Source organism: Dipodomys ordii, unplaced genomic scaffold (genome assembly GCF_000151885.1).
Source record: "Dipodomys ordii isolate 6190 unplaced genomic scaffold, Dord_2.0 Scaffold119, whole genome shotgun sequence".
In the NCBI taxonomy this organism is placed as follows: domain Eukaryota; kingdom Metazoa; phylum Chordata; class Mammalia; order Rodentia; family Heteromyidae; genus Dipodomys; species Dipodomys ordii.
Window position 1 is genome coordinate 4,042,563 of NW_012267335.1, and position 14,931 is coordinate 4,057,493.

Here is a 14,931-nt window from a genome sequence, read left to right on the forward strand (position 1 = left end):
GTACAGTGCATGTTGATCTGTGTCTTCCCTTCAACATCTTCACCCCCCATCCACCCACCCTTTCCCTTATTTTTCTCAGTTCTATGGCATGCCCAATGCATTGTTGCCTGCGTTCTACTCATTCATGCTTCTGCCTCTCTCCTCTTGATGCTCCCCCTACCACTCCCTGCTGGCCAATGCCCTTTTTCTAGTATTCATTTTGTTAGTCTTTGACTTACGCTTTCCAAAGAACTATACTATTTGCATTCTCCATAGATTCTATTAAACTCCATTGTAACTGTTTGGGCACCACCCAGTGTGTCTACTTCTAGTTTTTTAGTCCCATTCTAGTTCCTGCTAATGAGGGAAGCCATGCAACCTGTGTGTCTCTGGGTCTGGCTTACTTCACTTAATGTAATCCTCTCCAAGTCCTTCCGTTTCTTTTCTGATGGCTGAGTAGGATTCAATGGTGCACGTGAAGCACATGTTCTTGATCCATTCATCCCTTGAGGGACATTGGGCTGACCCAGCAGTTCCACACTGAGTTGTATTTTCAACACATCCACAATTCTACTATATGGCATTAGATGAAAATGAAAGCTAGGGAACAGTTAAGATATGTTATCTTAGTCTTAATTCACATGTAGTTAAGAGAACAACTAAAAGGATTATACTAAGACATTAGTAATGCTTGTTCTCGGGTGGGAGATTTAGAAGGGTAATTATTTTTCACAGCAATATAAAATTAACACACAACCTTGCAAGGAACCTAAGAGATTGAGACTTACCAATTCACTGTAGCTTGGTTTTCTTTCAGAGCTTGACTTCTGTTTAGTTATCGAATCTATTCAAAATTTAGCTCCTCCCCAGCTCTATGCTAAAATTTTAGATGCCTTTGTCAATTTAGGAAAATTACACATCTTTTTCATTTTACTTTCCCTGATGCCCTCACCAAGAACATATGGATGTAAGGCTTACTGGGTTGACACGTATCAGGTACAGAGAGATTCTTAATTCCTTGTCCCAAGCTTTGGGTGCCAGGCCATCTCTCACAGGAGATGACTCGTAATCACTGAATTGCCACGTGTTCCATCCTATTTTATAAGTGACATGTGGGCATAGTATTGGGGTGTTCCTATGCCCTTGTCCTGACCTTGAAGTGCCAACACTTGGCAGTTTGTATTTATTGATTGATTTGGGCCTTGGTTATATACCTGTACCAAAAATATTGGCTTTTTACAGCACTTTAACAAGTCCTCACTGAGCCACATAGAATCATTTAGATTTCACTCGTACCATACAGTGGCCGTAGGGGAGGGACTGGGAAGGTGGCTCAGTGGTAGAGCGCTTGCCTTGCATGCATGGGGCCCTGGCTTTGATTCCTCAGCACCACATAAGCAAAACAGCCAGAAGTAGTGCTGTGGCACAAGTGGTATAACACTAGCATTGAGCTGAAGAGCTGAGGGACAGCGCCCAGGCCCAGAGTTCAAACCCCACAACTGACAAAGAAAAACAACCCCAAAACAAAAACAAAACATTGGCCGTAGGGGAAGGGGAGGCAGTGCTCATCTATGGCCTGTATTCTACCGTTCATCTCATGGTGCAGTTTGCTGCTGTGCTGAGGGAGGAAGGTTAGCTTTGTCAGGACTGTAAGTAGTGCCGTCCTGTGTGTATACAAGCCGCACAGGTCATCTTACAGTTTCATTTCCCTGTGTATTTTGAAGATTTTATGCCTTCATGGTTTTTTGAGAAATTTAGCAAATTAACACATAATAATGATATGAATAACTGACAAATGGAAGGAAATAGCAACTCATTTATGAGGTACTGTTTCATGGAAGAAGTAAGGGAACATTGCATTGACAATGATTGGTTGTCTTTCTCTTTATTCGTGTGTTTATGTATGTGTGTGTGTGTGTTTACTTGGTTTTTTTTTCATAGTGCTTCACATTTTATGGTCCTTAGAGCTTGAGTTGAGTGCAGAGAAGTTATAGAGGTCTTCCCCAACTACCACGAATAAAAATTTTGCAGTTTGGTTTAATGTGACCACATATTTTATGTTGAGAATTTCCTTCACATTTTGTACTAGTTCAGAGTTTTCTAGGCTCAGTCTCCATTGAAGTATCTTAATTACTCCACAAAATGATGATGCCTATATAGTTATGAGCTCTGTGCCGGCGACATGTGCCCATATACATGCTTAGATATGACTTGTGGCCATACACAATTGGCTTTACCAAAAAATATAAATTCCTGTGCCATAAAGTGGTGTATAAAACATGCCGTTGTATAAAAATATCAGAGGGCAAATTAGAACTGTTTCAGTGAAAATGAATCCTGTAGCAAATAAACTCTCCAGCAAAACTTAATTTTATTTTTATTATTTTCCTCTCTTTTTTTATCCTAGTTCTTGTACTCCTTCTGTACAGTTATTACCATTAAGTCATGGCTCAGAGAAGGGAGCAACCCTCCAGGATATAGGTTGGGGAGCTCAGAAGTAAAAATAAGAATATTTTAAAATTAAAGGCAGATATGTTCCAGTAAAATTTTATTGCAAAAACATCCTTCCTTTATAGCAAAGATAGGTGGTAGGTTTTTATTACTTAGGAAGTCAGCCTGCCCACTGAGCGTGGTTTGACGTTCTGCTATTAATTTATTTACTTTTTTTTCCCCTCAAAATACGTTTATCATGAGAAAAGACTCCTTTTCGGTGGACAACCAGGAAGCATAATCTTACTTCTCCTGAGTTCTCAAGCCTGCTTATATGGACTGTTCTTCCTATGGCTTATCTTTGGGTATATCTGGAGGCATTGACAAGCTTGGATAGAACAGAAGCATAGTGGAAATCTTCACAGGCATCTAAGAAACATTGATGAGTAGGAAAAGCAGTAGGGAGCCAGCTCCTCTGTTTAGACGTCATACATACCAAATACATAACAGACAAGTCTCGTGTTTTATAGTTCTGTGTCTCACGGTTTCTATTTATATTTCTGTCTTGGCCTCCCTGGCTTGTTTGTTCCTGACGATCAAGTCCTAAGCATCCAAAAGAATGCATTAACAAATGGCACACCAGGATGACACTGTGGGTTCTTTCCTGATTAGTGTTATTTCTTCTGTTCATTTTTCTTTATGGAATGTCGACGCGCAGTTAGAATACCGTGCATTATGTTATTTGTCGTATAAAGTGCGTTTGTCCTCCCAGCCCCTGGTGTGGAGGGCAGATGCTGTGTGCCATTCAGTTCATCATTATGAATTCTTGACGCCATTTAATGAAAGGTTCTGTGGAGAGCTTAGGGTTGTCAAGCTGGCATTAGAAATATGGGTTGAATCTCACTGTTTGGGTGTTAAAATATCCCCACAGGAAGGAAATGGGGCAAAACTCATTCAGAAGCACATTTTTTCCCACCCTGTGGTGCCAAGCTTCTTTATTTCAAATGGATTGAATATGAGAGGCTGTGTTATGAACATAAAATTACAGAATTTGAATCATAAACTTGAGCTCAAAATTGATATCTGCTTCTTTGTATATACAGAATTAATTAACCTCTAAATTTCCTGATTTTTTAAAAAAATATATCCCATTTATCTTGTAAGATTAATGTATTCATTAAACAATCATTGGGTCTGACATTTAAGAGGATATGTTTTTGGAGTGGGGTGTACATGTGTACTTAGGAAATTTTGCTCAACTTTCCTTCCTAGGGAAAAGCTATGTGATAGAGCATGATGTATGTGATAGATCTAGTTTTCAGTTTCCTCAAAACAGAAAAGGTCTAAGTAATGTACACACATAGTTATCACGAACCATGGATGAAATACTTCTGGTACAGAGACAGCAAATCTTCTCAATGAATGGAAACTCCTCTTAACATTTATGTAAAGAATCATACAAGGGGCTGGGAAGTTGGCTCAGTGGTAGAGTGCTTGCCTTGCATGCCTGAGGCCCTGGGTTTGATTCCTCAGCACCACATAAGCAAAAAGAAAAAAGCCGGAAGTGGCGCTGTGGCTCCAGTGGTAGAGCGCTAGCCTTGAGCTGAAGAGCTGAGGGACAGTGCCCAGGCCCAGAGTTCAGGCCCCACAACCGGACCCAAAAAAAAAAATCATACAAATGAGATATACAGTACTTAAAGCTATTGTTATTTTATTTATTTAATTTCTTGTGTTGATCCTGGGACTTGAACTCAGGCTATTTCACTTAAGTCTGGTCTTCTAACACTTAGGCAATACCTCCACTTTCTGGCTTTTTGGTGTTGAATTGGAGATAAGAATCCTTGAACTACAATCCTCAGATCTCAGCCTTCCAAGTAGCTAAGATTACATCCATGAGCTACTGTTGACCTACTCTAAAACTATCGTTATTGTTTGTTCAGAGGAAAGTTGGTAGCATCTCAGCACAATAATGAGACTGTAATACTAACCTAGCACACCTATGCTTACTAGATTGTGCCATGAATTTTCAGTGAGCAGAAAAGCAGATTGAGTTCACAGTGCTGGTAGGTTTTGAGTTGAGAAAATGATTTGTGGAGTATTTGTCAGGCTTCGGATAAGCTAAGGCCTCTACTCTTCTCCAACATAAAAGGACAAACTTGCTAATTTTGCTATTGATACTTTCTCTGAAATTTACCACAATATCAAGCATATAATGATACACTTAGAATAATGTTTTCCCTAGGAATGAATGCACTTGTCAGCAGACAGCAATGTACGTACACTTGGAAAATGGAGGGAGGAATTTGGAATGGAAAGTTCATTAGCACATTATGGTTGTCTAAACTAGCGATGGTGCTTTAGATAGATATATGTATATACATTTGAGGTTTTGTGGTGCTAAGTCAACGGAGACTGTACTATACTGACATTACTTACCACACATGATTATTTAAACTTACTTAAATTTATCATAGTTAAATGAAATGTTTTTACTCCTTTACTTAGTTGCCTAGGATATAAGTCAATATTCCCATAGCTACTGGCAAGTCATTAACAACTACCTTGTTAGATACCACAGATAGATATTTCCAACATTATTAAGAGTTCTGTTGGAGAGAACTGAGCTAAGATATCTAGCAGCTGTTGCTCTAATGTTAAAAATAATAGGTTGATAATGTAACACCCTTGTCCATTATGGCCCATTGGAATTTAAGGTGGAAAATGAACAGGTTCACCTCAAACTTCCCCCTTCATCCTTGTGGGTAAGACAGATATTTGGTACTTGATTGCGTTTTCACCTGGTGGGTTTTCTCAAGTTACATGTTCTGTGCTTTCATTATTGGTGGTAAAGACAAGAGACTGTCATGTTTCTAATAGAGAGTAATACATGCATTAGTCATCTTTTTGTTACTGTAACAAAATACTTAAGACAAACAACATAAATCAAGAAAGGTTTATTTTTGTCCACAGTTTCCTGGGTTTCGGTTCACAGTCACTCATAGCTTGGGGCTGTGGTCACACTGTGTCATGAAAGAGCAAGGGCAGAGAGGTCTCTGCATGGTGGCTAAGAAGCAAAGGGAGAAAGTCCCCAGTATTCCCTTCAAGTGCATACCGCCAGTGGTCCAGCTCCTCCTACTGCACCCCACCCTCTAAAGCCTCCACTACCTCCCAATCATCTTATAGGTGGGTTACCTCGCCTTTAGCATGTGCACAGATAGGGGACAGTTAAGACATAAGCTATGGCATCTATAGCATGAGCTCAGTTTTGCTTGAATTATCCTCTGTCCCCAACCCCTGTACTTCAGAATATAACTGTATTCAATCTAAGGCCTTTAAAGGAGTGGTTATGTTAACAAGAGCCCACTGAGATGTGTCCTGATTCAGTTCAGTTGATGAGAAGAAATTGGGACACACAGAAACCAGAGACTTGTGCACACAGAGGAAAGGAAGCAAGGACACAGCAAAAGGCATCATAGGTAAGACACTGAGAGGCTTCAGAGGAAATGGTACTTCCTTGATACCCAGGGCATGGCAGTGAAGCCTTCCATTTGTGTTCACTAAGCCGGTCTATGATATTTTACTACTCAGTTCTAGAAAACTCCAATGCCAAGCCAGACTGGCTAGGCGTAGTGAGTTAGTTGAGCTTCAGTGAATATTGAACTTTGCTCAATCTCAATTTTTCCCATTTGTAAGAGGAAGATGGCAATATTAACTTCTCCCACAGGTTGCTATGAATAATGAGTGAGTAAATATTTATCAAGTGCTCTGAACACTTCTCAGCATAGAGGAAGCACATCAAACATTTGTCAAATAAGATGAAAAGAAGAAATGTTGCCATTTCACTTGGCTTTCTAATGATGGGTTACAGTCACAACTATCTAATACATACTCATGGAGATATTTGAACCAGCTTTCTGTGGAATTGGACAGAGTTATGTCCGAGGAGTCTCTCAGGTGGGAGATTCCAATCTTGCCCTTCTATTCAGTGATACTTTCTTTAAAAAAAAATCATACTCCTAAAGAATTAAGATGAAAAGGAAAAGAGGATTTACATTCATGACACTTGGGTACATGTCCTGGCTCTGCTGTTGTCAGCCATAGGGTATTGAACAAGTCACTTGACTTCTCCGACATGCTCTCGCCATTTGACCACAGCGATGTTATCCAGTGGAATGTTCCAGAATGATAGAAAGTGCTGTGCTGCACGTGTGATGGCCATACATCTATTGGACACATGGAATGTGCTTCCTGTGACCAAAGTTCTCATTTTATTTAGTGCAATTCCTGACATCATGAATTCTGAGAATTGTGAGACTCAAATGAGGAGATTTATTCTGTACAAAGGTCATTTTGATTATCAAAAGAAAGAGATAAAAATTAACACCTGGAAGGTCTCACGGTGTCCATCTGCCAGGCAGATGTGATACAAAACATCCAATGAAATCTTCTGGATTCCATCTACCTGTGAAGTTTGACTGGGCACTGTCCTCAGATCAGGGGAAGGCTGGGGATTTAAAAGGATAATGTCCACAATTTCTAAAATGGTCACACTACCCTCCTTACTAGTACAGCTTGTGGTCTCAAGAGCCCCTCAGAATAAAAATGCCTGTAATTAATACATGTGGATTTGAGAGAAACCTTCACCCAGTGTAATATACCACCACTTTTTAACAGAAGTGGTATACTGAACTTTCAGGTTAAAAAATATATATAGCCCATGTTTCATAACTAAAACAAGCTAGCAAGAGTAAGCAAGAGATTATTTAGAACTAAACACCAATTCACCTTTATCAGGAGTAACAAATGGACTCCGAGACTGGAACAAGATGTGCTTATTATTTTTCTTTTATTTTTTTACTAAGGCAGTTACCTAAAATTAAATTATAGAATCCGGCTGTTTATCAGATACAAATAGATTCTGTGATTACCACTAAATCCTGTAATAACTGTGTTCCAATTCTTAGTCTTTGCATATAAATTGAAACTTTATTGAGTGTATCATACAATAACCACTTATTATAATGTCAAGTGAAAGCTGGAGTGAATGGCCACTCAGAAAATTTCATCATTTTTCAGTGAAATAGTGGTTCATGGATTGCCACAGTAACTACACTGTCATTTATGAAAATGAATGAAAAAAATAAGCCTATAATTTATGGCGAAGTTCTTAATCCTTCTATCAGTTAAAGCACAGCTCTTTTGAGTTGTGGGATAAATGGGCTGGGAAACTTGACATCTAGTTGAACTTTGCTCAGTTTGATGGTGTCACACAAGCACTTTATGAAATTGAGGCTGCCCACCGGTTATTTGGTGTGCTCTATTCTTCACTGACTTTTTAATATTTCACTTTTTTCCTTAGCAGATAAATTTTTTATGACTTCTTTGAAGTTTGATTTAAGGTCTAATTTTGCTTAATGAATGGAAACCAGCTTGGCTCTTAAACCTTCCATTGTACATATCCACATGTAGTTTTACTACGTGATAACTACCAAAAGACTCTATGTAAACTGTGTAGCTATATTTATTCCACAAAATGGCATTCTAGAGCTCATTGTGAGGAAATATTTCTATTTACTTAAGTAGTAACAATCAGAAATAACACTTAACGTTGTTCTTACGCAGCCATATTCTTTGGTATATAAATTTTTATCAGGCTGTTTGGCTTACTACCTTCTTGTAAATGAATTAACTGTTATTCTCAAGTAATCTTTATGACAATGATTCCATTTTGTCATTCAGAGAACTTTTGAATTTAAGTACCTAAATTTTTATGTGTATCATTCTAAATTCACGCTTCTAATAAAGTAAGTGTTCATAGCTAGAGTTTGTTCTTGGAACTACAGAGATCCCTTGTGCATGCCCCATAGATAGACTGAGAATTGTAATCATTTCTTCCCTAAGGAGTTACAAGAGGATTTGTGATGTGGGGTCAGATGTATAAGAACCCATGGAAGAGGCGCTACTATATTCCAGATGTTTTTCTTCCATTCCCTTGTCAAGAATAACTACTTGTCCTCCCCTACCTATGCCTGACTTTTTATGTACCAGGCTGAGAAATCTGTGATAGAAATTCCTGCCTGGTTAGTGTATTAGTCAGGGTTCCTCTAAGAAATGTATGTGTACACATGTACACACACACATACACATGGCCAGTACACATATATTATCACATTTTTCATATATATGTGTGTACGTGCACATACATATATGTATGTATGAATTTTATGAGAAATTGGCTCATGTGGGAATGACAGCTGCTGGCTCCCGAGATCTTTCAAGTTGATTTAGGAAGCTGAAGACCCAGGAGAGCTCCTGGTACAATTCCAGCCCAAGTGGGATACCTGAGAAGCAGGAGAAGGAGCGCTTCATTTTTTTTCTGTCCCTGTCATTTTAATCAGATTGGGCCCCAAATTGACAGTATTTTATTCATTATTTTTTTCTGCCTTTTTTTTAATTGTGAAAATACCATACAGAGGAGTTACAATTACATGGGCAAGGTAATGAGTACATTTCTTTTCAAGCATTGTTGCCTCCTCCTTTGTTTCCCCTTCCATCCCTTCTCATCCCCCCCATCCCCCTCCCGCCAAAGTTGTCAGTTCTGAAGACCTGGGAACTGGGAAAGTCAGTAATTTTCAAGTCCAAAATGCAGCAAACCTGAGACTCAAAAAGCCAAAGTCCTGGCTCAAAGGTAGTGAGGAAATTCTCCTTCCTGGGCAGCCTTTCCGGTGTATTTAGGCCTTCATCTGACTAGGGTGTGCCGTCAGCATTAAGCAGTCTACCAATTCAAATGCTAATTCCACGCAAAAATACTTTCATAGAAATTACTAGAATATCCTTGTTTGATGCACATATTTGGGCATGTGTTCTAGGGAAATTGACATCAAATTAACCTTCACAGTGAGAAACCTTGTAAGAAGACACGATTTCAAACCTTTGTCCTGAAGGAAGACTTCCCCAATATATAATTACAGACCTAAGATGGTTGAATAATGTTGTTCTTTGTCCTCTGCCATTTGGACAGAGCTCATCACTCTGCTCACGGGGTAGTCTACATCTGTCCTTGTTCATGTTTTAGGAGGCATCTAACAATGACAATATACAAGTGTGCTCTTCTTTCAGTCAGTTGGCCGCGCTGTCCTCAGACTGGCACACTGCGGTAGAACAAAAGCTGTCCAATATCGACATTTGTCCCTATTAGAATTCTGCCCATCCCCCACACCATGAAATCCCACATAGGCCTTAAAATTGTAATAGAAGACTTAAACAGAAACTATCCTTTTCCTAGGCTATTCTGTTGATTTGAAACTTTTGTTCTTATCGCTTCAGTAGAAGAAACTTTTTTTTTTTCTGCACAACAGAATTGCATATAGAATTTAGTGTAAAGGAAAGAGACTGTTTGGGGCCTGGGTGCAGAGTGAGGTAAATGACCTGGTCATTCTCATTCACTGTCCTATTTTGCTCAATATGTGCCTCAGTACCTGTAGCCAGTACCATGACAGGGTATAAGGACCAAAGTTTAAGCTCTATTTTTCTCTATTTTTTGCCTTTATTGTATGTATTATAGTTAAAACATACAAAGCAGGTATGTTATTTTTCCTTCTGAGACTCATTCTATGTTCAGTTATTTCTCCTCAGTCTTCATAGCTTGACTTTGTTTTATTTCATTCACCCTTCTTGCTCAATGCCAAGTGTTTCAAACATGTAACATGAATAACGCTGTACAAAGTTCAGAGAAACTGCTATTTCTACTGAAAAGGCACGGTTCATTTTTGAAATATTTAAACAAGGTAGGGCAAAATAAGTCCTGTAGACAGAAGGCACTTCCTAAGGTGATTTCCAGGGATCTATATAACTATTTTGTCAAGTATCAAGAATGTCAGACTTGGTAGTTGAAATGCCAAGTTCGGTAGGACACTGGAGAGTTCTCGAGTAAACCTTGGCCATCAATCTGTCTCCTTTAGAGATTTGGTTCTTTGGCTTTACATTTTTGTAGGGAGCAAAGGGAAATGAGACAGATGGCTGTCAATGACGAAAAGTGAAAAAGCCTCAGCTTGTTTATGTTTTCCTATTTGGTATTTTCTTCTCATCTCCTCTTGTCTACCTGTTGGACTCCTGGAGTAGTGGAGGCACTGGACAGGTTAGAAGATTTATTTCAGTGATGGCGGTGCTGGTGAGGTGAGCACAGTAGACCGATGAGGTTGTCTTCAGTTAGCAGGGTGGTGGGTTTTCCAGGGAGAATGGCAGAATGGTTTTGTTATTGGTATTACAAGCTCATTTTTGAAAGTGGAAGCTCTTGTTAGTACGAATAAGTAAAAATGTTTATATTTTATAAAATATTTGCCTGTCAGTTAAAAATAATTTCACCCATCCTCTTTGTCATTTGGACAACATTTAGTAAACATCCAGATTTTATTTTTTGTCGGTCACGGGGCTTGAACTCGGGACTTGGTGCTGTCCCTGCGCTCTTCCACTCAAGGCAAGCACTCTACTGCTTGAGCCACAGTTCCATTTCCAGTTTTCTGCTGATTTATTGGAGATAAGAGTCTCAAGGACTTTCCTTCCCTGGGCTGGCTTTGAACCGTGATCCTCAGATCTCAGCCTCCTGAGTAGCTAGGATTACAGGCGTGAGCCACTGGCACCTGACTCAGATTTTTAATAAAATATGAACACAAGTCTGCCATGCATATCCAGAGCACAGGGCCTTTGTAATACCGCATACCCTGATACACCTGAGCATATTTAAAGAATGTCAGTGGCAATACACCTCTAAAATAACAAGAAACCCCATGCTACAGTGAATCTAGTTTATGTTCAGTTTTTAGAGCACATGAATGTTTATAAATATAGTACTTCAGGTCAACAGCCCAGGTTCTAAACCCCATTCATCCAACATTTGTTCATTAAGTGCTCCATATTCTTTGTTTTATTGCTGTTTGTTTTGTATTTATGGTTTTTTGTTTGTTTTGGTTTTTTTTCTGGTTTTAGGGCTTGAACTCAGCCTGGGCCCTGTCCCCGAGCTTCTTTTGCTCAAGACTAGTATTCTACCAATTGAAACACTGCTTTTTTCTGTGGTTAATTGGAGATAAGTGTCTGGTTCCTGCCAGGGCTGGCTTTAAACTGTGCTCCTCAGATCTCAGCCTCCTGAGTAGCTAGGATTAAAGGCATGTGTCACCGGTGCTCAGATAATTTCTTTACAGTGCAGAATTACATGATCTAAGGCCAAAATGGATATGGATTCTACAGGACAGGAGTCTAAGGCTCTGTGCTATGCTAGTGACTCTGAGGCTCCCTAACATTGTTGCCATCTGTAAAATGAAAGATTTGGGATGTACTCTGAGCCCTCTTTCTACTGTAACATTCCTTGTGGTTATAGTTATTGCCTGCCTGCCTCCCTCCCTCCCTCCCTCCTTCCCACCCTTCCTTCATTCCTTCCTTCCCCCCTCCCTCCTTCCCTCCCTCCCTCCCTCCCTTCCTTCCTTCATTCCTTCCCTCCTTCCTTCATTTCTTCTTTCCTTCTGAATGACTGGCCTAGACTTCCTGATGGAAACGTTTTCTGAATTTGGTATAGTCAAAATTTTTTCTCTCCTTATCTATTTTTAATGTATTGAATGTAATTCTTCAGTGTTTGCAGTGACTCACTCTGCCTCATTTTGCTTTACTTTTACGTTCTGATTTCCCTTCCCAGTTTTTCCCCATTGGAGCTTCTGAATGCATGTGACCGGAGGCTGCTTGGTTCTCCCGCTCCGTCCATGGCCCAGTTTCTCCCCATTGGAGCTTCTGAATGCTTGTGGCCGGAGGCTGCTTGGTTCTCCCGCTCGGTCCATGGCCCCTTTCAGTGCTATCTCTTACAGCCGTTTCATTTGTGGATTTCTCTGTATAAATTATGGCATAATGGAGACCTGCGATACAGTCTTAGCAGTGATCTATGGATACTTCACAGTTTATGTCAAGTCACTCTCCACTGGGCGTTAAATGTATCTGGCCACATTTTGCAACATTTCTCTTAGACAAGGCAATTTATACCAGCTCATGTATACCCTGGGAAGTCCTCTCTGTGACCTGCCCTCTCTTTCCCCGCCAACCTCCTTTTGATGTTTCTAACAAGGATTTAAAGACAATGTAAATTCCAAACCAATGGTGCATCTATTAGGATTAAAAATATCACTTAAGGACTGATTCTATTACAACCACGTGGGGAAACAAAACCTTGAACCTTCCCTACCACACTTGCTAGCCCTCTCAGCTTTCTCCTGAGTCCCGTGGCTCCCCTCTGCTTAGATAGCTTAAGATTTAGGCATTGCTTTGTCATCGGTTTGAATATTTTCCATTTAAGTAGAGGACTTGACTTGGTTCTTCCTCAACATTCCTTCCTTCTGCTCTTTGGTCATGAGTCTGCTGTATTCTATTTTCTCCTGATTATGTACTTCCCCCATGAATGATATGTCATGAAAGGTAACCTGCAGGGAAGTAGAAAAATGAGATTCGTGTTTACGAAGATTAGAAGAACTTCAAAAGAAAGGCACAGCAGTATTAAAGGGCATAGCTATTGAAACAAAACAGACTCAGATAAGAATATCAGACAGCAAGTCACATTTTTGTATAATAGCCATTAGTCTTTAGCTTAACATGCTGTTAAAGAATCTACACCTCTGAATTTATTAGCTTGGTATTTAACATGTTTCATGGCCAAAATAGCAAATTTAACTAAGCATTAGTACTGGTTAAATTAGCCTCATGAAAACGTTGTTGGTAAAAGGTTACAGAGATGAATATTGGACCATCTATCACTATGATTTAAAAAGGTATTTGAATTGTCTGAATTAACTTGGCTAAAGGATAGAGATTTGGAGAAAAGGTGATAATTAAAACCTAAATGGTATGATCAGTTCTTCCTTTTGATAAAGAGGAGACAACAGTTATGCAAAGGGTATTTATGTGTGCTCTGGGATAAACTAGTGCCAAGAAAATCATACCTGAAAATACCTCTATTTACTATTTGATCTGCAAAAAAAACCCCACACAGGTATATTATATATATAGCTGTGCACTGGGTGTCTTCTTTCAATATAGGCAAAAGACCCTTCTTATGTTCTCTGATTTGGAAAACTGAATCTAGAACTTACCTATCTTTATAGTGAGGCATTTTTATTTGCTTTTTTAATGTAATTTTTCTCTACATATTAAGGATAATAAGTCTGCCATCTTTGTGATCATTTCATCAGGAAATTTAACCATTTCTTCCCTTAAAGTGTTTAATATTTCTGAATTGCTATTTTGCCTCTGTGTTAAAATGATTTTTTTAATCTTTCAAGCTAGGATACTTCAACACTTTGCTGTGGAATCTCTTTAAACAATCCTCATTGGCTTGGTAACTGAACTAAAAGTTCCATGTCTATAGATGTAGGACAAAGATTTTCTCCTCTCTTGTAATCTTTACAGAAATCAGGAGATAAAAGAACTTGGCGAACTTTCTCCACACTGGGACAATCTACGGAAAAATGTCCTTACTCACTGTGACCAGATGGTGAATTTATACCAAGACATTCTGACGGAACTGAGCAAGGAGGCAGGTATGAAACAGGAATTTCACTAAAGCAGATGAACGAAATTGTTTCTTCTCTCATGCCTGGGGAAACCATTGCACTACGCAATGGAGATGAGACAGCCAAAGATTTTTTAAAAAATTAATAAGTTCCTACTCCATTTTGCTGATAGTTAAAATAAGAGAGAGAGAAAAAGCTGTTGTTCTACTTCAGAGTCTTGTAAGAATAATTGGAATTTTTTTCTAAATTGAAATTCTGAGAGGACATCTCATAAACACAGAATATATTTCTCTTTCTGAAGTTCTTTATAACATTTCTCTACCAAAGGTGTCTCTCCACATGACAAGACTTCTTGTTTAATTATTGACTAATAATCAAACTTTTTTTTTCTTCTAGGGTCCTCTTTCAAATCAAGCAGCAGCAAAGGAGAGAAAACATTAGAATTTGTCCCAGTAAATCTACATCTACAAAGAATGCATGTACATAGCCCTCACTTGAAAGGTATGAGATATTACTCACTTTGGATTTCCCTGTTACATTGCATTGTGCACTTTATAAACAGATGTAACTCTTGGCAGATCTCAAAAGGTAAAGAGTTGTGTAGGGACAGAGATGACACCCGAGAGCTGGTGATGAGGAAACAACTATGGTGCCTCCGTTGCTGCTTCTCTGCTTCGTGGGCTGAATTGATAGGAATTGATATTTCACTGCACATTCACGTATTTGGGAATGATTCCTAACATACGTCCACAATGCAGAATCCTTTACTTCATGTTTCTCTCTTGGGCTGTTTTCCCAGATGTTTTCTGAAAAAGTGTCTAGAATAAGTAGGATGAAAACAAAGTGTTCAGCTTCTGACTTATTTGAAAAGGGAAAGTGGGAACTAAAATAAAGATCTTTAGAAATGCAAAAAAAAAGTTCACCCTAACTAATTTGTTTTGGAATGAGTATCAGTTTTTTATGGCTACTGTAACAAGGC

General features: G+C 39.1%; 1 protein-coding gene across 4 annotated transcripts in view; it reads left to right on the forward strand.

Annotated features, from left to right (window-relative positions):
• The window catches only part of Inpp4b (inositol polyphosphate-4-phosphatase, type II, 105kDa), a 354,826-nt gene that overhangs the window by 211,245 nt on the left and 128,650 nt on the right, over positions 1–14,931 (forward strand). For all 4 annotated transcript variants that reach the window (XM_013029535.1, XM_013029536.1, XM_013029537.1 and 1 more), the window contains 2 exons: positions 13,849–13,979; positions 14,349–14,453. In XM_013029535.1, the coding sequence (XP_012884989.1) occupies positions 13,849–13,979; positions 14,349–14,453 (236 nt within the window). The remainder of the gene's footprint in view (positions 1–13,848; positions 13,980–14,348; positions 14,454–14,931) is intronic.